This window comes from Pinus tabuliformis, chromosome 7, assembly GCF_031772625.1.
Source record: "Pinus tabuliformis cultivar Carrire ecotype Pingquan chromosome 7, CPIR1, whole genome shotgun sequence".
NCBI lineage: Eukaryota > Viridiplantae > Streptophyta > Pinopsida > Pinales > Pinaceae > Pinus > Pinus tabuliformis.
In genome coordinates this window covers 161,103,689-161,127,317 of record NC_142293.1, presented here as the reverse complement: position 1 = coordinate 161,127,317, position 23,629 = coordinate 161,103,689, and the positions used below count along the sequence as shown (strand labels likewise).

At 40.9% G+C, this 23,629-nt stretch overlaps 1 protein-coding gene across 1 annotated transcript; it reads right to left on the bottom strand.

Moving 5' to 3' along the window:
• Positions 1-16,961: 16,961 nt before the first annotated feature.
• LOC149246345 (uncharacterized) lies at positions 16,962-17,405 on the bottom strand. Its single transcript, XM_089440709.1, has one exon. It carries the CDS (start codon positions 17,403-17,405, stop codon positions 16,962-16,964), a length of 444 nt encoding a protein of 147 aa, XP_089296835.1.
• Positions 17,406-23,629: the final 6,224 nt, after the last annotated feature.

The window sequence follows — 23,629 nt, the reverse complement described above, 5'->3', positions numbered from 1 at the left end:
TTTCCGAGTTTATCATGTTATATTCTGATTAATTGCTTGAATTATCCATTGCTTGTAAAGGGGCACTTTCGTAGCTGATAGGTTATAAATTTCAATGCACACACACAACATGATCTATATTTTAAACTTATTCAGACACCCCTAGATTTATAAGAATGATGGTTTATACAAGGGTTCCCCATAGTAGTGGACTCAGAGGACACCCATAGAATTATAAGAGTCATGGTTTATGCAGAGGTTCCCCAGAGGTAGTCTTGGAGGATCCCATCCCAAAGTCAGCGTCCTTCAGATTTAGTTCTTGATTCTAGAGTTTGCTTGGAGATTCTATTCTTTGTTTTATCTTAGTTTTGTTTCTAGTCTTGGGGCTTATCATGTTTATTATTAGTAGATTTAACAGCGGAAAACAAGATTCAACCTCAGGGCTTATCATGTTTATTATTACTGGATTTAACACAGGAAAATAAGAGTCAGCCTGATCATCATTTACTTGTCCAACTCAAAATTTTATCCCATGGGATGAACACAATATTAATTCTAGAAACACAGATCCATTCACTGACTAGACCAACCTCGTACTTCTCTGACACTGGCAAAAGTGAAGAGGTGATTACGGAGACCCAGTAGTGACACGGATTAGACTGAATTCCCTGATATTAGAAAAATGCATTACTAGGAACAATAGGTGGAATAAAGATTCAATTTTCAAATCATGTACTTTAATTTCTCTAGCCGACCTTTTATCTTATGTACAGTGTGTGTCTCTTTAGGGTTGATTGTATTGCTTACTTGCTAAACTGCCGTACAAGTTCTTTTCTTTACTTATTGCTTCGCAATTTTTAATGCTGGTTGCAAATGCATAAAAGCCTATTTTCTTTGTTCTCATATGTAATCTCCTGTTATTCTTGGGTACCCATCTGCATGAGAGAGCACTAGTAATTTTATTGGCCCTCTTGCATTATAATTATCATGTTTCCTGGGAAGTATTTTGAATTGCTTTCCTTCAAGCAAAGGAGATTCATGCAAACGGGTATTGAAGTTGGAATAAGAGACATCTGTGAAGCTTTGAATTTGGTCTTGTGCTTTTACTGAGTAAAAGTTATTTCCGCCTTTTATCAGTAGTTTGCAAAGAACACGGTGTGGAGCGCATTGAAATTAAATGGTTAGCAGGTTATGATTTGATTGAGGTTTAGCAAAATCTCCTAGTCTATGGAATATTTAGATGTTCAATATAGACAATGTGTATTATTTATTTTTGGACACAGCACTCCTTGCAAGTACTTCCTTTTGGATAAATGGGTGAATGGCAGCCTTGTTTGGTGATTTGAATGACTAGACTGAAACTCGATCATTTTGAGTCATGCAAACCTTTAAGTAGCAATTAGATGCTAAGAATGCTAAAGACAAGATCAAGGATGTCAACCTTGGGACAGCAGAATTTATAGAGTAGATTTAGGGTGACTATTATGGTGTGGAGGCCCAAACGTGAAGACATGCTATGCTTGTCATCTTCTAGGCACTGAAAGGGGCAAATCAATTGATACTTGTCACATTGTTTGACATCACTAACATTTTTGACAGTTTTGGTGTCATGCTTTGTGGGCCCTCTTGCTTGTGATGGTCATCTATGGGATGTCCATAACTGCGAGCATCTTAATACAGTGGCTAATTCTTATTTATTACCACATGAATCTTCTTTCCCCTTCTGAAGTTTTATATTGCATGTATACTGATTCAAATGCATCGCATAGAAGCTATGGTTGCAATAGGTAGTAATGTTAAATGACACAATGATAAAAAGTAAAACCATCCACACCAACATTATACTGGATTCTTCCAAGTTCTAAGTATCGGTATGCAAGAAACTGTTGCCAAGTCTTAGCTGTTGTAGAAAATTAAAATTTGCTCAAAGGAGTCGAGGCAAGCCCACATTTTGCGTTCTATCATATAAGTCTCATACTAAATAAGGCCAAGCCTATACAACCTCAATAGCATTCAACTAATAAGGAAGTTCTTTAGCATGAGTAAATGATAAGCAATGCCAAATTGGATGAGAAGTTGCAGGATGCTTATTTAATGTGGGCAATTGTGAACGATGAAAAGTTCAGTAGAAATCATGGCTGTAGATCCTATTGAGTTGGTGTTGCAAATTTATTCATGATGAGTGGAAGAAATTACAGGCTACATTTCTTAAGTGTGTTCATGGAAAAGCAATATTGTTGAACTATAAGATGTTCATTGATGCCGAAAATGTGCATGTGTTTTTATAGGGTGAGCTAAAGAAGATCGATTGATTGTGATGAACTCAGAAATTTAAGCATTTTGAGTGGGTCACTGGGGCTACAATTGGGATGAGTTAAAGAAGATTGATTGTTTGTGATGAATTAAAAAATGTTTAAGTGTTTTGAGTGGGTCACTGAGGCTACCAATGACTTGAATGCTTACAATTCTAGGGAAAAGGCGAGGCCTTGAAATAATAGATTTGCTAAAATAGATACAAGTTGTTTGATCCCAATTGAGTATTATATTTCAAATTTCAAGTTCTCTATGGAAGAGAAGATGGAATAAAGCATAAGTCATTTGAACACTAGGAACAGATTGCAATAGAAGTTGCATTGATAACTATTGCGATGCCACCGTTAATAATTATTGTAATTTACTTTTATTTAGTAAAAAATAATGTATGCTCAACTATACAGATTATGTATATGTATACAAATTTGTTTATAAAATCATATCTAATATATAAAACACTGTTATTCTATACGAATATTGTTCACAAATTCATATTGCAAATCAATTAAATCCCAGGATGCCACAGGAAATTGCATCTCAACTTACTTAATAATTTCAATTTTAAATGTTTTTATTTTTATTTTTTATTTTATTTTGAATGTGAGATATATGCAAGTCAATTTTATTTGCAAATTTGTGCATGGGAGAGATTCAATGATCCAAATTGGATCCTAAAACTCTTTAAGTTTTCATCACTGTTTCAAATTATACTAAAAGATTCAAGTCCTAGAAAAGATCGAAGCTATTAGAAGGAATCCTCATAACAATTGCAATTGTGGCCAGAGCGGAGCAACGAGGACCCTCGGTTGAGCGCGTAGACCGTTGCCCCATGGTAAAGCGCAATGGCACAAAACTGGCAAAACCGGAGGCTAATTCGGGAAATAGAGGTGGATTTTGATAAGCGATTAGCGCTAATCGCGTATCGTAGGGTGTCCCCCTTAGTAAAGGAAAGCCTCGAAGCGCCCGGACTCAAAATCGCTATAAAATTTAGAAAAGTAATTGTTTCGGTTCCGTAGCGCAGGATTCCCCAAATCGGCAGGATATCGAAAGGCTTCAACGTGGTAAGCAGTTTTGACTGAGTCCCGCCTGATGCCACACATCGAGTGACACGCGTCCAACGGAAGAGAGAGAAAACCGCCCACATCGGATGGGTAAACGTCGTGCGACTTGTTCGCCCGATATGAAGGACGACCGTAGGCTTTGGGGGGTCAAGATTGACGGCAAAGATGCGTCCCGATCACTGACCGGATTTGACAGGTCAAAAAGCAAGATGACAGGGGATTTGAAGTCCGACGTGGATGGCGAGTTGGCAAACGATTCGTGTTCACGGGCAATCTTGAAGCAAACAGATTTAACGACCATTCGAATATGATTCAGGGAATCTGACACTCAGTTTGTTAGCAAAACAGGTGGCCACCTCCTTGCGAGGCATTACCCAGTGATGATGACGCAAAGTAGAGGAATTCGAACAGATAGAGGAAAGGAAACCAGAAGGCCGGGAAGCAGAAACGAGTAGTCAAAGAAAAGACTGGCTTTAAAACCATGAACTGACAGAAGTAGGGAACGGGGAACACAGAGACGCAAGAAGCTAATAGCAGAGAACAGAGAGTAGAAGCCGAGCTGACTTGAAGGCAGCATCGAGCCAGACAGAGCCAGAGAGAGTTAGAGAGTCTGTGTACTCCATTGAAAGCTTGAGAGGTTCAAGCAAGCTCCTTGGTATAGGCATGTCATACTATTGTGACCCTCAGAGGTCGAGTTTCAGTAAGGAGAGTCTGTGCACTCCATTCCTACTGACTTTATTTTGTTTAGTGAGTCTCGAATCGAGCTAACTGTTGTAAAAACTCTGCTTGAAAACATAATAGAGAGGCCACCACTGAAAGGCTGGACCAGGAGACGTAGCCTAGGAGCATTGGGTGGAATCCTTATTAAACTTGTTTTGTTTACATGTTTGACTGTCATGTTTTCTTTGATTGCCTCAGTGTCTATGTATTCTAGCAATCTTATTGATCCGGTGCATAAGTAACATAGGCACTCCATGCACATGAGTCCGTAATACCTTTCATTCTTTATCCTGGATAAATTCCAGATCAAGTGGTATCAGAGCTCTAGGTTTACTAAGGTTAGACAAGCTTGTGCTGGATTTTGTTGTTGAATGTTAACTAGATCAAAGCTTAAATTAAGAGAAGGAGAATTAGCTGAAACTAACCCGGAAATTGGAAGAGTCTATTCTAAGAGAAAAATGTCAGAAAAAAATCCCTTGGAATCAGACCCCCAGTTCATGGATAGTTTTATGACCCTGAAATCCATGGTGGAGGAAATGTATAGGGACTTTAAGAAACATAGAGATAAAGATTCATCCAGCGCCAAACAAGACAAAGGAGTAGAAGAATCTTTCCTCCATGACCACTCCAAAGGCAAAGGGAAAGAAGAAAAATTTCTCATGCCTCCTAATAGCCCTGAAAATAAAAAGAAGACATCTTTGATTAAATTAGATGTTAAATTTGATTTACCAATATATGATGGAGAGTTGAATGCAAAGAAGTTGGATAATTGGATCAGACAGATTGATGTTTATTGCAGAGTGTAGAGCATAGACTCAGACAAGAGTAAGATTCATCTGGCCAGTCTATGCCTTGGAGGCACTGCCTTGGTATGGTGGGAAGGCAGGACACACGCTGACATGAAGAAACATGGTAAGATTCTTTCTGTCTGGAGTGAATTTGTTTCTGCAATTAAAAAACAATTCTATCCACTAGCCTACATGTAGCAAGCCATGATGAGCTGGCAAACTCTTCGACAACTAGAAGGGTAAAGTGTACAAGGTTACAACCAAGAATTTAGGAAAAGAACTTTGATTCTAGGAATTTCTTTAGACTCCCCTGAGACTTTGTTGAAGTATATAGGTGGTTTACACAACTACATGAGGCACACTATCTTCATGTTTAATCCCATTAACATAGATGAGGTATCCGTTCATGCTACGCATCTAGAAGCTAGAGGTAAGAATGGGAACCCCGAAATTGGGGGATTATCCCAACCGACTGCAAGAAAAAATAAGGAGAAAAGAAAATAGAAATGGAAAGAGAGGCAGACAAACACTGTACAGAAAAGCAAGTTTTCATGCACTCACTGTAAGAAGGATGGGCATGATGATAAACACTGCTAGATTTTGCATCCGGAGCTGAAACCTAGGACGTTCGAGGGCAAGAAGAAGAAGACTGCTGAAACTATTAAAAAGGATTTGGGGTCAAACTCAGGAGCTGAAGCAACAATCGCAACCTCAGGTATAAAAGGTAAAAATTTTGAAGCATCTACTAGTAATTCTGCACAATCTACTGATAATAAAGAACATGAGAGAAAAAGAAGTGAGCTTTTTCATATTCGAGTTAGTTCCATTCATCAAAAGATTGATACTTTGTTTGATAGTGGCTTACAAGTAAATTTAATTTTTGAAGCAATTGTAAAGAAGTTGGAATTACTAACCACACCTCACAAGAAACCATATCCATTATGTTGGCTATGTGATAAAGCAAAGCTATAAATGTCTAGACAATGTAAACTTAAGTTTTCTTTTGGGTCAACATTTGTAGATGAGGTTGAGTTAGATATAGTTCCTTCGGATATATGTGGAATTGTTTTAAGAAGTCCTTACTTGTATGATAGGAAAACTATTTTCTATAAAGCTGAGAACAAGTATCTACTTGTTAAAGATGGAATCGAATATATTGTAAGAGCTCATAAGCTCAAGAATAATTATAATCTCATAAACTCAGGGCAGATGAAACGAATTGTAAATTCATGCAAACAATTTTTACTGCTAGTTGTAAAGGAAAAGAAACCTGATAAGACCAATGTATTTGAGCGCTATGATACTAAACAAGCAACGGATTTAGAAGAAGTTCTTTCAGAATGTGATGTATTGTTTCAAGAACCTAAAGGTCTGCCACCCAAAAAGGAAATCGTGCATGATATTAATTTGCAGCAAGATGCTCCATTGCCTAACATCGGAATGTACAGGTTGTCCGCTTTAGAGAATGCAAAAATCAAAAAGCAGGTACAAGAGTTGCTCGAAAAGTGGTTCATCAGACCTCGCACATCACCATGTGGGTCTCCAATTGTTTTGGTGAAGAAGAAAGATGGTTCGTGGAGAACGTGCATTGATTACCAAGCACTGAATAAGATAATGATAAAAAATCGTTATCCCCTTCCTCGCATAGACGATTTATTAGATCAGTTAAAAGAAGCTGTTTATTTTTCCAAGTTAGACTTGCATAGTGGTTATCATCAGGTCAGAGTTGCAGAGCAAGATGCATGGAGGATTGCTTTCAAAATGAAGCATGGATTGTATGAGTGGCTGGTTATGCCTTTTGACTTAATTAATGCTCATGCTATTTTATGAGAGTAATGAATGATGTACTTAGATTTTTTCTTGATGATTTTGTTATTGTATATCTGGATAACATTCTTATATTTAGAAAAACGTGGGAAGAACATTTAAAGCATGTTAAGCAGACACTAGATGTTTTGAAAAGAGAAAAACTTTATGTTAAACTCTCAAAATGTGAATTTGGCAAAACATCTTTGAATTATTTGGGACATATAGTAGGGGGTGGTGAATTGAAGATAGATCCCTCTAAGGTTGCAGTGATTGTAAACTGGCCTAAACTCAAATTTGCTACAGAAGTTAGAAGCTTCTTAGGAGCAGCACAATATTGGAGAAAATTTATTTTTAACTTTTGCTTAATTGCAGCTCCCTTACATGCTTTAACATGATTGAACAAGGTGTTTCAGTGGGGAGGCAAACAATAGAAAGCCTTCGACACCTTGAAAGAAAAGATTAGTACAACACCAGTACTAGCACTGCCCGATCTTCAAAGACCATTTGAGATTGAAACAGATGCCAGTGACTATGCCATGGGAGAAGTGTTGATACAACACGGTAAACCCATATGTTATCATTCTGAGACATTTAATTATGTAGTAGTTAACTATCCCACATATGATAAAAAATTGTATGCATTAGTACACAGTGTGAAAAAGTGGAAACATTACTTAATGGGCAAAGAGACAGTTATATATATTGATCATCAACCACTTCAATATCTACACTCCAAAACTAAGTTGCAACAATCAAGACACTATAGATGGATGGGTTTTCTTCAACAGTTTCATTTGGTCATTAGATATAAAAAGGGCATACACAATAAAGTTGCAGATATGTTTTCTAGACCAATTATAAACGCATCTATTATACTTAAGCATAATTCAGTATTGCACGAGAGCTACATTGAACAATATGTTCAAGATGTAGATTTTAAAGATGTAAATGCAACTTTGAGTCAAGGCAAACGAGTAGAAGAATTGGATTATCATGTTAAGGACCAACTCTTGTATCATTGTGGGAAACTATGCATTCCACAAACTGAAAGAGTAAAGATAATTCGAGAAGCACACACTTCTCTAATATCAGGTCACTTTAGTGTAAGTAAAACGGTTGCATTGTTGCGAAGATTTTGTTATTGGCCAAAAATGAATGAGACAGTTTCTAGATATGTAAGAAGGTGTACGATGTGTGCTAAAAGCAAGCCCAACAATAGAAAACTAGGCTTGTACACTCCACTACCAGTGCCTTCTCATCCTTGGGAAAGTGTTTCCATGGACTTTGTTGGAGGACTACCAAAATCTAGGAAAGGTCATGACTATTTATATGTTGTTGTGGATAGGTTCAGAAAAATGTGTATTTTAATACCTTGTAACAAACATATTACAGCTGAACAAACTGCAAAGTTGTTCTTTCAGCATGTATAGGTTCATTTTGGATTACCCACTTCTATAATATCTGATCGAGATACCCGATTTGTTGGGAAATTTTGGTCGAGTTTGTGGGAATTGATGGACACCAGGCTGAAGAAAAGCACAACTTTTCATCCGCAAACAGACGGCCAAACAAAAGTGGTCAACAGGATAGTGATCCAGTTGCTCAGAGGATATTTCAGCGAGCATCCCAAACTTTGGGATGAACATGTATGTTATGTGCAGCGTGCTTACAACCGAGCTAAAGACTCTTCTACACAGAGATCTCCTTTTGAGCCCTGTTTTGATTTCACACCAAGGTTTCCCTTGGATTTTGTCTTTGGTAAAGACATAGCAGTTGATGGACATAGTGATGTGGACAAAGCAACCAAGTTCATTGAACAAATTCAAGAGATTCACCAGGAAGTATAGGAACAACTGGAAAAGAGCCAAGCCAAATACAAGGCAAGGCATGACAAACATCAGATGGAGCATAGTTTTCAGGTTGGTGATCAAGTCTGGCTGTATATTAGCAAAGACAAGATGCAAGGTGAAGGTAAGAAGCTGAAGCCAATAAGATATGGACCTTTCAAAACACTTGAGAAAATTGGTGAAAATGCTTTTCGCCTTGATCTACCTGCTTACATGCACATCTACTCAGTTGTTAATGCAGACATCTTGAGACTATTTGAACCTTCATTAATTGAATATCCCAAAGAGCAGAGTCAATTGCCTTCTATTGATGACCTGTTACTTGAATACCTTAATGAGTTGCAGGAAGATGCTGTTCTGGATAGGAAGGTAAGAACTACATGCAGAGGGGATGTTGAGTACCTCAAGATCGGACTCAGAGGTTCAAAGCCAAGCAGTGCGAAATGGATAGAAATTGAGCAAGCGAGGAAGCAATACCCTCACTTGATTGATGCTTGAAAGAAAACCAACTTTTGGTGGTCCAAAATCTTTTTCAGTGGGAAGGCCGTGATCTGAATTGGATTCTAAAACTCTCTAAGTTTCATGACTGTTTCAAATTATACTAAAAGATTCAAGTCCTAGAAAAGATCGATGCTATTAGAAGGAATCCTCATAACAATTGCAGTTGTGGCCAGAGCGGAGCAACGAGGACCCTCGGTTGAGTGCACAAACCGTTGGCCCATGGTAAAGCACAATGGCACAAAACTGGGAAAACCGGAGGCTAATTTGGGAAACAGAGGTGGATTCTGATATGCAATTAGCGCTAATCGCGTATCGCAGGGGTCCCCCTCTGTAAAGAAAAGCCCCGAAGCGCCCGGACCCGAAATCACTATAAAATTTGGAAAAGTAACCGTTTCAGTTCCGTAGTGCGGGATTCCCCAAACTGACAGGATATCAGAAGGCTTCAAGGTGGTAAGCAGTTTTGACTGAGTCCCGCCCGATGCCACACATCGAGCGACATGCGTCCAGCGGAAGAGAGAGAAAACCGCCCGCATCGGATGGGTAAACATCGTGCGACTTGTCCGCTCGATATGAAGGACGACCGTAGGATCTGGGGGGTCCAGATCGACGGCAGAGATGCGTCCTGATGACTGACCAGATTTGACAGGTCAAAAAGCAAGATGACAGGGGATTTGAAGTCTGACGTGGATGATGAGTTGGCAAACGATTCGTGTTCGCGGGCAATCTTGAAGAAAACAGATTTAACGACCATTTGAATATGATTTAGGGAATCTGACACCCAGTTCGTTAGCAAAACAGGTGGCCACCTCCCTGCGAGGCGTTACCCAGTGATGATGATGCAAAGCAGAGGAATTCGAATGGACAGAGGAAAGGAAACCAGAAGGCTGGGAAGCGGAAACGAGCAATCAAAAAATAGATTGGCTTTAAAGCCATGAACTGATAGAAGTAGAGAACGAGCAACACAGAGACGCAAGAAGCTAATAGCAGAGAACAGAGAGTAGAAGCCAAGCTGACCTGAAGGCAGCATCGAGCTAGACAGAGCCAGAGAGAGTCAGAGAGTCTGTGTACTCCATTGAAGGCTTGAGAGGTTCAAGCAAGCTCCTCGGTATAGGCCTGTCATACTACTGTGACCCTCAGAGGTCGAGTTTCAGTAAGGAGAGTCTGTGCACTCCATTCCTATTGACTTCATTCTGTTTAGTGAGTCTCGAATCGAGCTCATTGTTGTAAAAAATCTGCTTGAAAACATAATAGAGAGGCCACCATTGAAAGGCTGGACTAGGAAACATAGCCTAGGAGCATTTGGTGAACTCCTTATTAAAATTGTTTTGTTTACATGTTTGGCTGTTATGTTTTCTCTGATTTCCTTAGTGTCTATGTATTCTAGCAATCTTATTGATCCGTTGCATAAGTAACATAGGCACATCCATGCACATGAGTTCGTAATACCTTTCATTCTTTATCTTGGATAAATTCCAGATCATTCAACTATTCTGATAAGTGCCATTCATTGCATAACAGGTGTGAAGAACCTACAGCAGATGGAGAATTTTATTGTTGGGATGTGCATTTATAATGTAGAGGAAGGTTTTCAACAAATGGAACTTAATTTAAGAGCAAATGGACTTGTGAACATTTCATTGTAAGTGTTACTGTGTTGCTTTTGGATCTCATCGCTGGAGGTAGGTCATGATTTCATATTGTTGGAGGTAGGTCATGATTCCTTATTGTTGATCATCCAGTAGGGGCGCTAAGACAACACCTGGCCCAGATCTTAACAATTATGGGCCTTTGAAATTTGATGGATACACGATTCAAAAGGTGTTGCAACTTCTTAATATTGTTTTTCATATGTCCTTGGTATGGAAAGGTGTAATGGGGGCCATTTGTTTTTGTAGATGCAAGTTATAGAGGTGTGCATGTATTCTTGTAATTATTTTTTACACATTCAATATTCACAAGTTTGGTTAGCAATTTCACTTTGTCTTGGTCATTAGATTAGATATTGTAGTGTATTTTTTTTGAGAGCAAACAGACTTGTGAACATTTGATTGTTAGTGTTACTGCGTTGTTTTTGGATCTCATAGCTGGAGGTAGGTCATGATTTCATATTGTTGGAGGTAGGTCATGATTCCTTATTGTTGATCATCCAGTAGGGGCGCTAAGACAACGCCTGACCCAGATCTTAACAATTATGGGCCTTTGAAATTTGATGGATACACGATTCAAAAGGTGTTGCAACTTCTTAATATTTTTTTCATATGTCCTTGGTATGGAAAGGTGTAATGGAGGCCATTTGTTTTTGTAGATGTAAGTTATAGAGGTGTGCATGTATTCTTTTAATTATTTTTTACACATTCAATATTCACAAGTTTGGTTAGCAATTTCACTTTTGTCTTGGTCATTAGATTATATATTGTAGTGTATTTTTTTTTAATTAATTTTTTTTATTCATTTTTGTTTTGTTTTGTTTTTGTTTTCTAATTTCTAGTTTATGGACACCAGAGATCGGTGACCGTTATGTTCACAAAATGTTTCTATTGGACAAATCCATTTAAGGAGATCACATCCCACTAGCTCAACCATGGATCCTGACCCCGAGGGTGTCGAGAGAATTAAACCTGTGACCTCTCAATAACAAAAGTGCTTTAATGACGCGGACTCGGCCAATTGAGCTAACCCTCAGGAATATCTGATATTGTAGTGTTGAGAGCATGTTTTTGTTTTTGGAAAAAAAATATTTCTATTTATGTAGAAAATAAAAAATGGTACTTACATTTAATTTAAAAAAGTACCACAACTGTTGGCTTAGGGGGTCTTGACCCAAGTTCAAAGTCAGTTATGCCAACCAACAAAACCCTACTATTATAGACATATTTGGGCACTGCAACCCCAAACTCATGTCCATAAACTAAGGGATCCTTAAGTCCCTAAAAGTGTTGTTTCATACCTTAAAGGATCATGGTCAACTAATTACATCATTTCCCAGAAGTTCCACTTGAAAAACTACTCAGAATTGGAGAAAACTAGACCATACAGAGTGCTCCATGGGCAAGGTGCGATGCACAATGACTGCCAAACTAGCCAGGTGCGATGCATACTGAAATGGCCTTTTGTGGGGTGCAATGAGCGAGAATAGACAAATGGTAGAGACAATGTGCCAGGTGGATGATCATGGAATCTTCCAGAAACTTCTCATGTGACACTTGCCTCTCAGTGGAATGACACTAGTCAAAAACCCAGAGCTGACTCACACCCTTGCAAGACATCTCTAAATGGATTCCTCATTTGAGAGATCTGGAGGCTGGAATTTTGTATTTTGTAAGGAAGTGCTGTTGGTTTGTTGGTGAGAAGAGACATTACATTGTTGGGTGATTTGCTTGTTCATGAGGTGAAGAGGGCTTCTACAATTGGGGGGATGATGCTGGATCAGACAGCTAGGTTGTAATCCTCTCTTACATTACTATTAATAAAGTTATTTGAGTTTTCCTCCATATAATCGTGTATTTGTGAATCTTATTGTTTGTGAATGCAATTGTATGGTCAATTTGTTTCTGATTCTGCATTGTTTATGATGTTTTAGATAGAGATGCTTTGATAGTTTGCTGTTACTTTGACTTTATAGGTACTCTTTGAAGCGGGACAAATAGAAGAGGAGTGGCAAATTCTATCAAGGAAAGGAGAAATCAAGCTAGGATCAAAGCGGAAGATCTAGGTTGGTCCTCTTTTCTTCTCTTCCATCTATCACACTTAAAGGAACTCTTGAAAAGCTTCCATTGTTTGTTTATAAGATAGCTACCCATTTTAGTGGGGCTAGCAGTTCGGATCGACATTAGTTTACCCTGAAACACCTACACTGCTGACCCTTTCGGCAACAACCCATGTAGCGCAGGTTGCAGTCTCACCCGAAGTAGTATTGGGGAATTAAAGAACCAAGTTTCTGCATCTAGAGACTAGTGTGATGTCTTCCAACACATTAGAGTTGCCTCCATGCACATTGATAGAATTTTAAGGCTCGTTACTGTAACTAAATTAAAGTTGCCTTCAGACTTTTGCGAAGGTCCACGATTAGTCCTCACAGACCTGAAACAATGGATTTACCTACTTTCGCGCATCAACAAGTAACCTTAGATCGGAAGATCTAAAGTCACCTTATCAACCTTTTCCTTTGACGCGCGCACTGCAGCAGCGAGTTTCCTCACTTTAGTTGAAGCCTCTGCATCGTTGGGTATATTCAGCTCAGGTATGGACTTGCAGGCCTGCTCAATTGCTGTGACCAAGTTCTGGCGCTGTGTCCGCAACTCTTCCTGTTCCTTCAGTGCCTGAGTTTTTTCGTGAATCACTGCTCGTTGTTGACTTTAAACTCACCGACGAAAGTGAGCGCACACTGTTCTCTAATCTTTAGCTCATCTGAGACACCCTGATGCAGCGCATGAAAAGACTAGAGAGACAGCGCGGAAAATTTCTGTCCCATATATTTCACTATGTTGAGCACCGCACGATCATCGTCCAATTCCACACGGATTGACCCCTTTGGTAAAGGAAAGACTTGGAGATCCAGAGTCCATTCAATCTCTGTGATTGCACTACTTCCCTGTGTCATGATTGCTTGCGTGCCACTCGCCTTCTCGATATCCGCCTGAATCCTATTTGCCTGGATCTATAGCTCGCGCAGATCCTTCTGGATGCTTCCTAGCCTCTGCATGTATTGCTGTAGCACCTCTGTCGTTGTGTCCCGTATCTTGTCACTGATCTCATCAAGATCACCTTTTCTCAGCACCATGAGATCCAGATGCGTCTGCTTGTCAGACTTATGTTTCTTTCCTTTGCCACCCCTCTGTTTCTGTCAGTGTTTCTTCTGAATGAACGGAGTGCTCTGCTCTTCGCCGCCCCCTCCTTCCTGCTCTGAAAGTTATTGTTCATCAGTGCAGTGCGTAGCAGACTTCACACTCTCCTCAGCATCCTTATGTTCTTTCGCTACTTGCTCTTGAGTGCATTGTTCCTTTATTCATGCCTTCTTTGCAATTGCCTTAGCAACCTCCTTCTTCTTTTGCTCGACCAATATGCAAGCAACCTTTTCAACGGCTTCCTTCCGCTTCTCCGCAGCAAAGCTTTTTGCGCCTTTGCTAGTTTCGACCTCCAGCATTGTAGGTTTGCGCCACTCTGGCAGCCAATACCCTACAACTCCCTGCACATCTGTCTCGGACACTAAATAGGGAAGTACATGCCACGTTCCTTATGGGTCCTTCTGCACACAGATTGAGACGTTGTGAAAATCAGCGTTAAACTCTGCATAGGCTGTTAGTTGCCCAAACAAGGTTGGGTACAACCTTGGCCGTTGATTTATTACCATCTAAACGTCCATCTCCATTAGGACCCATAAAATCTTTTTTTCCTTGATGCGTGCCACATCTTTTGTGGCACAGAGAGAGGCGAACCTAGCGGCCTCAGGAAATTCTTCCTTGTGCGGAGGAAATTGGCTATCCTCCGGTAACCTCCATGCAACTAATACAATCGACAGTAGAAGCCAAGCGTAATGAAATGACTTGCTTTCTTCTTGGGCTTCTCGGCAGTTCGCGAGGAAGTCCTGGCAGAGATACCTCGACCAATTATATGCACGCCCTTCGCGCACTGTGCAACAAGTGATACAACCTACGTCGAAACTTTGTATGCGCAACACTTTCACATGATCTTTCCTGCGAGGATCTAGGCAGTGAACTGGACTTCTTGGTCTTGTATTGACATAATTGAGTATCCTCGTGACTTCTTCATGAGACCATACTCCTTTTTCATTTTATCAGCTAGCTCCTTTTCCCCTGTTTTTCCTGCAAATTCCTTGGCAGGGTCCGCTCCTTTGTGGGGCAACTTCATTACCCTGTGGATCAACATATCTGTTATTGGAATAGGCTACCCTAGCCATAGAATCCCATCGTGCACCAGCGCGAGGAGCTGGCGCACACAAACCATATTGATAGGGGAGCGATGATAGTGAAGCACTAATAGCATATTCAACGTCCTCGACTGTTCAACACCACAGACCCACTTCATGGGTTCTAATTGTTTAAATCATGTGTCGTCATAGTATATCTTCGTCATATACTTATGGGTTGCCATATGCGGAAATTTGTCCTGATCAGTGATATCCCAGTGCTCCAATTTCAATAGTAGGATACGCACAAGCTTAGGTCCTTCAAATGTGACTTGCTCTGGCAGCAGGGGAGTGGATACCCCGAATTTTCTCGAATCAGGATCCTTGGTCACTTTATATTTGTCCCTCCACGGAGGGATGTACTTAGGCAGCATAGAGATAGGTTCGACCCCCTCGGCATCGACTTCTTCGATGCCTTGGTATTCCTCTTCCTCTAAATCCACTACCTTTTTTGGTTGCTTGTCCTTTTTCTGCTTCGGCTGTGCCTCTGTATGCTTCCTCGATGACATTCGCTTTGACACCAATTTATTTTGTTTTTCTTTTGCGATCGATTGCTTTTCTTTCATGACGGTCGGATTTTATTTTGGCACAAGTTGTTTCAGCCTAGGTGACCTCGGCGTCGTGGGCACAACAGACGTAGCCTCCATACTAGATACTTCGGGACTTGGTGCATCAGACACAGTTGCTTCTGAACTGAGGGGTTCAATGGGGTTAGTTTCAGTGATTCTTTCAATGAATAGCTCTCAGGCTGCTGCAGAACAGTTCACAAATGAGGGGCGCGTCACAAATTCTTCCCTGAACACTCTACTCATATGCGTCAAACAGTGAAATGCTCCAGCAATTCTTAAAATGCAAAGTGTTTTTTGTTGGACTGGTATGCACAATTTTTAGGGGGATTTAAATTCAAATCCGACCACTCGCCCCACATTCGGATAATAAATGTTGCTTTGGTGGTAGATCTTCAAGGATTTATGCCTTAATTGTCGCCACCCTGCTCCTCTTAACCGCTTTCTGGCCGTCAAATCATGAATAGTAACTCCAACGGTCATTTTCTTGTTGGGTTGCGTGACACCCTCCTCCATGGTGCAATGTCCTAAGCGCAACTTCAACTGGTGCACGCTCATCAATTTTCGCGCAACTTGCTCGCTACCTTGTCCTCCACATCGGACAATGTAGTTTATAGTCCCGTGCTCCCTTGCAACTGCGTGGAGCACTCAGACTGTTATGCTGCCATATAGTCATTGCGCATGATCCCTCATATACAACTTCAACCTGCTCCCATTCACTTTTCCTAGGAAGGGCTCCCCATTCAGCTTTGCGCGCTGAAATGTATTACCATCTGTAATTTCCTTGATATATATGGTCCTAACCAATGCATGTAGAATTTACCCGGAAATTTAACAAACTTACTATCATATAACAACACAAGATCATTTACCTTGAATGTGCGAAGCTTAATATGGTGATCATGCCATGCTTTTTTGCGGTCCTTCTGTACTTGTTGGTGGAATCTTGCTGAAAATTGATCCTCCTCTAGTTCCATGAGTTGCGCGAGTCATTCTTCCAAGGTCTCGCGATCTGCCATATCCATCAAAGCTGCTATGCTCAAACTAGGTACAATATATTCCATAGGCATTACTGCTTCGACCCCATAGACTAATCTGAACGACGTTTTCCCTGTCAACTTCTTACAGGTTTTCCTATAGGCCCATAACACTGTAGGTATGCGCACATTCCAACCATTCCACTGTGCATTACATATATTTGTCAGTGCATTCTCCAAAATTTTGTTAAAGGCTTCGACTGTACCATTTTCTTGCGGGTGATATGGTGTACTCTTCTGATGGTAGACCTGGAATTCATCTATCAGCACGCTAATTGTTTCATTCAGAAAGTGCGTACCCCTATCAATCAAAAATTTTGGGCTCCTGAACCTTGTTAAGACATGTTCAAACAAGAATTTTGTTGCCATAGCACCTGTACAATCCTTTACTGGCTGTGTTTCCACCCATCTGGTTCAATATTCTGTCACAATGATAATGTAGCGTGCGCCCGTTTTCTTGCCAGGGGGCTGAATTGGTCCAATAAAGTTAATCCCCCACTTCTCAAATGCCTGTAAAGATACCTGAGGATGTAGCGGTAGCTCATCCCTTCGCGACGGTCTGCCAGTCTTTTGACATGCATCACACGCCTTACAATACGCTTTGGAGTCCTTATGCAATGTTGGCCACCATAGTCCTGTTCGAAAAATTTTCTGCGTGGTTGCTTTTCCTGCATAATGGCCTCCCACAGCTCCCCCATGAGCTTCGGCGAGAATACTATCACGCTCAAAGTCTGACACATATCTCCGCAATATTTCATCTGCACCCATTTTGTACAGATGTCCCACAATGACCGAAAAATCGGTTGCGCGCACTACTAATTCTTTCTTCTGCTGATTTGTATATCCTTCAGGCGCCATCCCTATAGTTAAGAAGTGAATAATAGTAGAAAAATGGTTATCTTCTACACATACCGCAAAGAGCTACGCATCAAGCAACCCTTCCTCCAAATTACAGGGTTCTTCACCCGTTTCAATGCGCGACAGATGGTCAGGTCCAACATTCAACCTCCCTGACTTCACAATGACTTCAAAGTCATACTCCTAAAATAATAACAACCCTCTACAAATCTCCTCGCCCAACACAGGTTTGTTGACCAGGTATTTTAAGGCAGAATGATCTATATACATCTTGAAATGTCCCCCTAACAAATAGTGCCTAAATTTTTGTAGCACGTAGACCATGGACAACCCTTTGCGCTCTGTTGTTGAATAAATTTTCTTAGCCTTGGATAACTTCCTACTTGCGAAGGCTATGGGATGGTCTAGTTCTCCTTTGCATCCCTGTGTGAGTACTGCATCCAATGCAATGCAAGAAGCATCCACATGTACATGAAACTCCTTTTTCCAATTGGGAAATACCAAGATTGGTGTAGTTACCATCTTTTCTTTCAACACATCTAAGCTGCGTTGACATTCTTCATCCCAACATAATGTCACATTATTCTTTAGCAAATTTTCCATGGGAGCGGTAATTTGAGCATAATCTTTGATGAATTTTCTATAGTATCCCGTGTGTCCCAGCGTCACGCGCCGCTTCTTGACGTTCCTAGGGGCCTCCAAGTTCACAATCACTGCAATATTTGCAGGGTTTACCATCAATCCTTGCTTGCACACAACATGACCCAAAAAGATCCCAAAAGAAACACATAATATACATTTTTTCAAATTCAGCGCTATCTGGTATCGTCGACATGTATCCAACATAAGGCGCAGAATTGCCACATGGCGCTTCATCAAGCCAAACACCGTCCAGTCATCAAAGTTTAGGAACTTATGAATGAATTCTTTGAATGCTGCTATGACTACACAGGAAAATATTGCAGGTGCGTTCTTCAATCCAAAAGACATAACAATGTACTGAAAGCAACCCCATTCTGTCACGAAGGTGGTTTTGTTTCTATCCTATGGGGCAATCTTGATTTGATGATAGTTGGAAAATTCGTCAGTAAAGGAATAGGCCTCCTGCCTTATGAAATTTTCTAACACTTCATTTGTAAATGACATCAAAAATGGATTGTGAACATAGGCATCATTGAGCTTCCGCAGATCTACGTAAATTATTATTTCGCCCTTTTGTTTCTTCTCTTGGACCACCATCGGGCTCACCCAATCAGATTCTTCAACAGGTTCTATAATGCCCGCCTCCAACATTTTATACAGTTCTTGACGAAATTTTTCCTTATACTTAGGGTTAAGGCGATAAGGCCTCTGTTTAACAAGCTTCGCGTCCGGCTTCAATGTGATCTTTATAACGCCCAAATCACCAAGTATGCCCTTTAAATCCGAAAACTTAGTGTAGAAGAGATCCCGGTATTCACGAAGTAATTCAACAACTTTGTCTACTGTAGCGTCGTCCCAATAATCTCCGCTCTTCATGAACTTCAGTTCTTCTTCAGTACCAATGTTTTCTTGCCTTGTTTTAAAAGGTACGAAGATGTCTAGGTTCTCTACTTGCGGGCCTTTGACTTTGCAATGCCCTTCTGCCTCCGGAATATTGAAATTCTGCGGGCCTTCTTCCTCCTCTTCAACGGTCACATTATAGCATTCCAAGGTGTGGCGCAGCTGGGTGCTCCAGTCCGGTTGGGTCCATTCCATTGGTTCCTTTGGTGTCCTGAAGATAACCGCTTTAATTTCTTGAAGTGCTTCATCGATGCTTGCAAAGCCATATTCGAAGTTGAAAGTCAATACGAAACCTTCCTTCAATACATCCCATTCCGCAGTGCTGTGGTGAAGCTCTGTTTGAAGGTACCAGTTCATGGGGTTTGCATCCAAGGTATGACAAAATATATGTACCCATTCTGGCCATGGTTTTGTCCCCCATGCCTGAGTCCACTTTTCCAGGGGATCGCGCGGATCATCCCTTCCATCATACTTCTCAGCCATTCTGGTATTAGCATGCCCAAATCGTAGCTTCATCTTTCTCCTATTATCTCACCATCCAAAAAAACTATCCTTATGCGTACCCCACCATCGTGTGGGCATAGCACGGAACGCCAACTCCAATGCTTGAAAGTGGTGGTCCTTAGGGACTTCACGCTCAAATTCATCTAAAAACATATCTACATCAATCAAACCATCATAATAAGGTAACTTTCTTACCTCCGATGAAACACAACGCAATGACTTCGTCATCATATTGCATCTTAATGTAGAAACTTCATATAAGTGGTTTGTCCAACGTTCTAATTCCTCATTTGAATCAGAAGTGAAGGAACTCTCTCGGTCCCATGTAATCCATCCATCTACTGTTGGATTAATCCAATCCTGATCTCGCGCTGTTATCTTGTAGATTTGATCCAACTCATTGTCACTTTCCACATAATCGTGGACTGGTTCAGTATAGTGCACCCCTTCTGCAGGATCCAGTGGCACTATAACCTAAATGACTTTCTTTCAAATGACATTGTCCTCTTCTTCAGATTAATGACTCCATTCATATCAATAGCCTAGTCGATTCCCTGAAGTGCGAGGTAGGGATTGCTGTCATCGACAATTTGTATAACTTCAAAGTCGGCTACTGCACTCTCACCATCAATATCAACTGTTACTCCATATAAGCGTCCCATGGGGATAATTTTTTGTTGATTCTCCATCCAGAGCTGAATCCGAGACCACTACAATGTGGGTCTCCCCATTCTTTTCCATGTATGTTTTGGTAGAACATTCGCATCGGGCCCCAAATCCAAAATGATCTGGTCCATTTCATAATCACCTATTTGTGCTGTTAATCGCATCTCTCACCCTGTTCGCGCCTTATGCTTACTGATTTTTTTAATTGTGTGCTTCTCTCAATGAGTCTTTTCCTTATTGGCACACTTGTCTATTAGGTCCTGCAATCCTTCCATAGCCTTCCTGTCGCACAATAACTTTATGCAGGTCTCCAAAAAGGTAGTGAGTATGGAAGGATCAACCTCTTGTGTCACACTAGTTTCTTGCGTCTTGTCCTAGCTTCCTGAGGTGGAGGCCTCAGCGAAGCTCTTCTTGGCTTCCATGAATGTTTCCTTAGCACGATTAAGGTCAAAGCTGACTTCTTTCTCCAGAACTTGGCAGACCCATCCATTGTCTTCAGGCTGCTTACCCTTATCAACACTGGTCGCCACACTGCTTCTTAGTACAATATTAATGCTATGATCCTCCTAGCGGGGCTCAACCCTCATCATTTGTAAATTCTGCGTAGGCTGCTGAGGCTGCGTTTTCTTCTCTTGCATCTTAGCTATTAACACCAGACATTCTTCTATGGCATGGTCGAACTATCTACATTATTGACACGAAGGGTGTGTAGGATTCAGGCAATCTTGTGTAAAGTGCCCCGACTGTTCACAATTGTACCAGATAATCTGATTGCGACCTCCACCAGGCCCTCCTCTTCACCCTTGAAAACCCTCATGCACTCCTCTGACACCTTGATCTAGAGGCCAAGTTTTTGCTTGCATACGGTAAGTAGGGGTTCTTTCCATCATCAGCTCATAGCTTCGACAGTGGCGCTCATCGTGGCCCACAGATTTACAAAAATTATAGAATAGCTGCTGAGGTGTCTGAATGAACTTCTGAAGCAAGTGGCAGTTATTTATCGCATGTTTCCCAGTGACTTGAAGAACAACACACCATAGCGCAGTTCCCGTGCTTGGCCCGGCTGGGGCTTCTGGCTTCAGGGGGGCTGGCCCTCCCCCTATAAGATAGTTCACGTATACTAGACAATGATCCTTATCATGCCCGTGGCCCTTTCACTTCAAGCACCAAACCTCTGCACGCACTTCTAGCTTAGTCTCCTTTTCTTTCTTCAAACTCTGTAATTCTAGATGTAGGCTCACTAACTGCAAGTGGATCTATTGTACCCATAGGTTCGTATCCTAAATAGGTGATGTGTGTAGCCTCATTGCGATCTCCAAGGCTTTTGCCTATGTTGCTATCTTCTGCTGTGATAGAGCAATTCTTAAATGGGGCAAAAGCGACGTGATAAACCATTCATGATGCTGGCCATCTGAGATTTGCATGTTAGCTTGTCTAATCTAGCACTTCAACCTCTGATCAAAGTCCCAAGGTGTCTCCTCAACCTTTATCATGATCTCTTTAAATTCAATTACCGACTACGCCTCAGATTTAGGTTTATTAAACTCTTTGTTCAAAGCTGTTTGAGTTTCTTCTAGCGATGCATGAGGATTGTCAGCACAATACTTAATGTACCAGGTTAGTGTGCGATCCTGCAAGCAGTAACCAATTGTGCATTCTTTATATTATCATCGGTGATTCGCTGTGTTGTCCATACAATGTTTGCCACAAACCAGAACTGCTCTGGATCTTCACTTCGTAGGCCCTTGAAGATCGACATCTTCATTGCATTTTCCATGTTGAATGGTGGTGGTGGAGGTGGAGGTGGAGGTGGAGTGGATGGAGGATGTGTTCTAGGAATACCCTGAGTTATTATTTGAACAGCGCTTCGCGGTGTAGTCTGCACTGCCCCTTCGTCGTCACTTGAAGGAGTTCCAATCAATGGGCTATACTCTAGTCCTAACTTTTTCACGATTTCTAAATAGTCTTCCACTTCATGTAGCTCCAAACATCAAGGTAATGGCATAACCTACTTTTCACATAATAACATTTTAATCCAAGTATTCAATGACCTTAAATACTTACCTCACGGTCCCTTAAAGAATATTTGCTCTGCTCCGCTTCGCTTCACTTTAGCTAACTGAGGTGTCAACTACAAATTCTGTAACAAATCCTCCTAGAATTTGATCAAGCCAATGATCAAAAGCCTGCGCGATCTTGTTTTCAGAGGCCTCTAGTCACCGTACCAATTCTGGAGTCCACACTATAGGACTATCAAGCTTCCACCTTCCTTGATTGTCTGTCAATTTAGCTAACCACTCGTATAGTTCAATTGGGAAAGTGCAGAAGAAGACCGTGTACCTCTATATACAAATATCTATTTAACCAATCCTCCTTTGACAGTTGTGGATTCCTGTTTTCTTGAGCCGCAAACTCGTGAATTTTCCGATCTAACCACTTTTCAATCTCTTTCTTAGTTAGATTCGAATGATGCGACATCACACATCTCTTTAATAAGATTCCGGTCCTGACAATAGAACCATTTGTTGGCTTAGGGGGTCCTGACCTAGCTTTAGAGTTAGTTATGCCAACCAACAAAACCCTACACTTCTGGCCCTTTCGGCAACAACCCGAGTAACACATGCTACGGTCTCACCTGAAGTAGTATTGGGGGATGCAAGAACCAAGTTTTTGCATCCAGAGACTAATGTGATGTCTTCCAGTTCGTTAGAGGTTCCTCCACATAGATCAATAGAATTCTAGGGCTCTTTACTGTAACTAAGTTAAATTGGCCTTCATACCTTCGCAAAGGTCCACAATTAGTCCTCGTGGACCTGAAATAGTCAATTTACCTACTTTCACACATCAATAAGCAACCCTAGATTGGAGTTCGTGTAGATATACTTAATTCGTTAGAAAACATAAGAGAAATGGCCTGTAACTTCGCGGAAGTGGCTAAGCATTCATTTCATACATTATTAAGACAGATTCAGTAAATTCGCGTAGCATTCAATCATTATTTCATAAAACATATCATTAATCGGCAGAATATAACATAAACAGATACAACATAAATACTTAGCAATTCTTTAAAAGGTTGTCTTTATTGATCTTCAATTCACCAATTACACTCTTCTCACCCTGTGCACATAGCTGCAGGGGTCCGCGCACTCAACTACGGACTCTACCTAGACCTCCTGCGTACTCAGCTGCAGGATCCTTCCCTTCTCTACCTAAGCACCAAAAGCAAAGCCTTCTTGCCTTAGCTGTTGCCCAAGACAACAAAGCTCTTCAATGTACCCAATTTTCTATCCAAACTTACCCCTAAGACTTGCTAAGACTCAACTATTTATAACTTTCCTAATACAATACCGTAGCCCTCGACTCATGGGTGAGTCTTCAAAACTGACCAAAAACAAGGGGCTAAGGCCCCTTTGACTCTATCTATCTACGCGCTCTACGTCCACATTTTGTGGAGACTTGACATCTTTTACAAAATTCTTTACAAAAATGACTAAGTTTAATTCAATTCT

Bases quoted from the DNA above. Each gene is read 5' to 3' on its own strand.
- LOC149246345 (XM_089440709.1), bottom strand. From the start codon at position 17,405: ATGGCGCCTGAAGGATATACAAATCAGCAGAAGAAAGAATTAGTAGTG.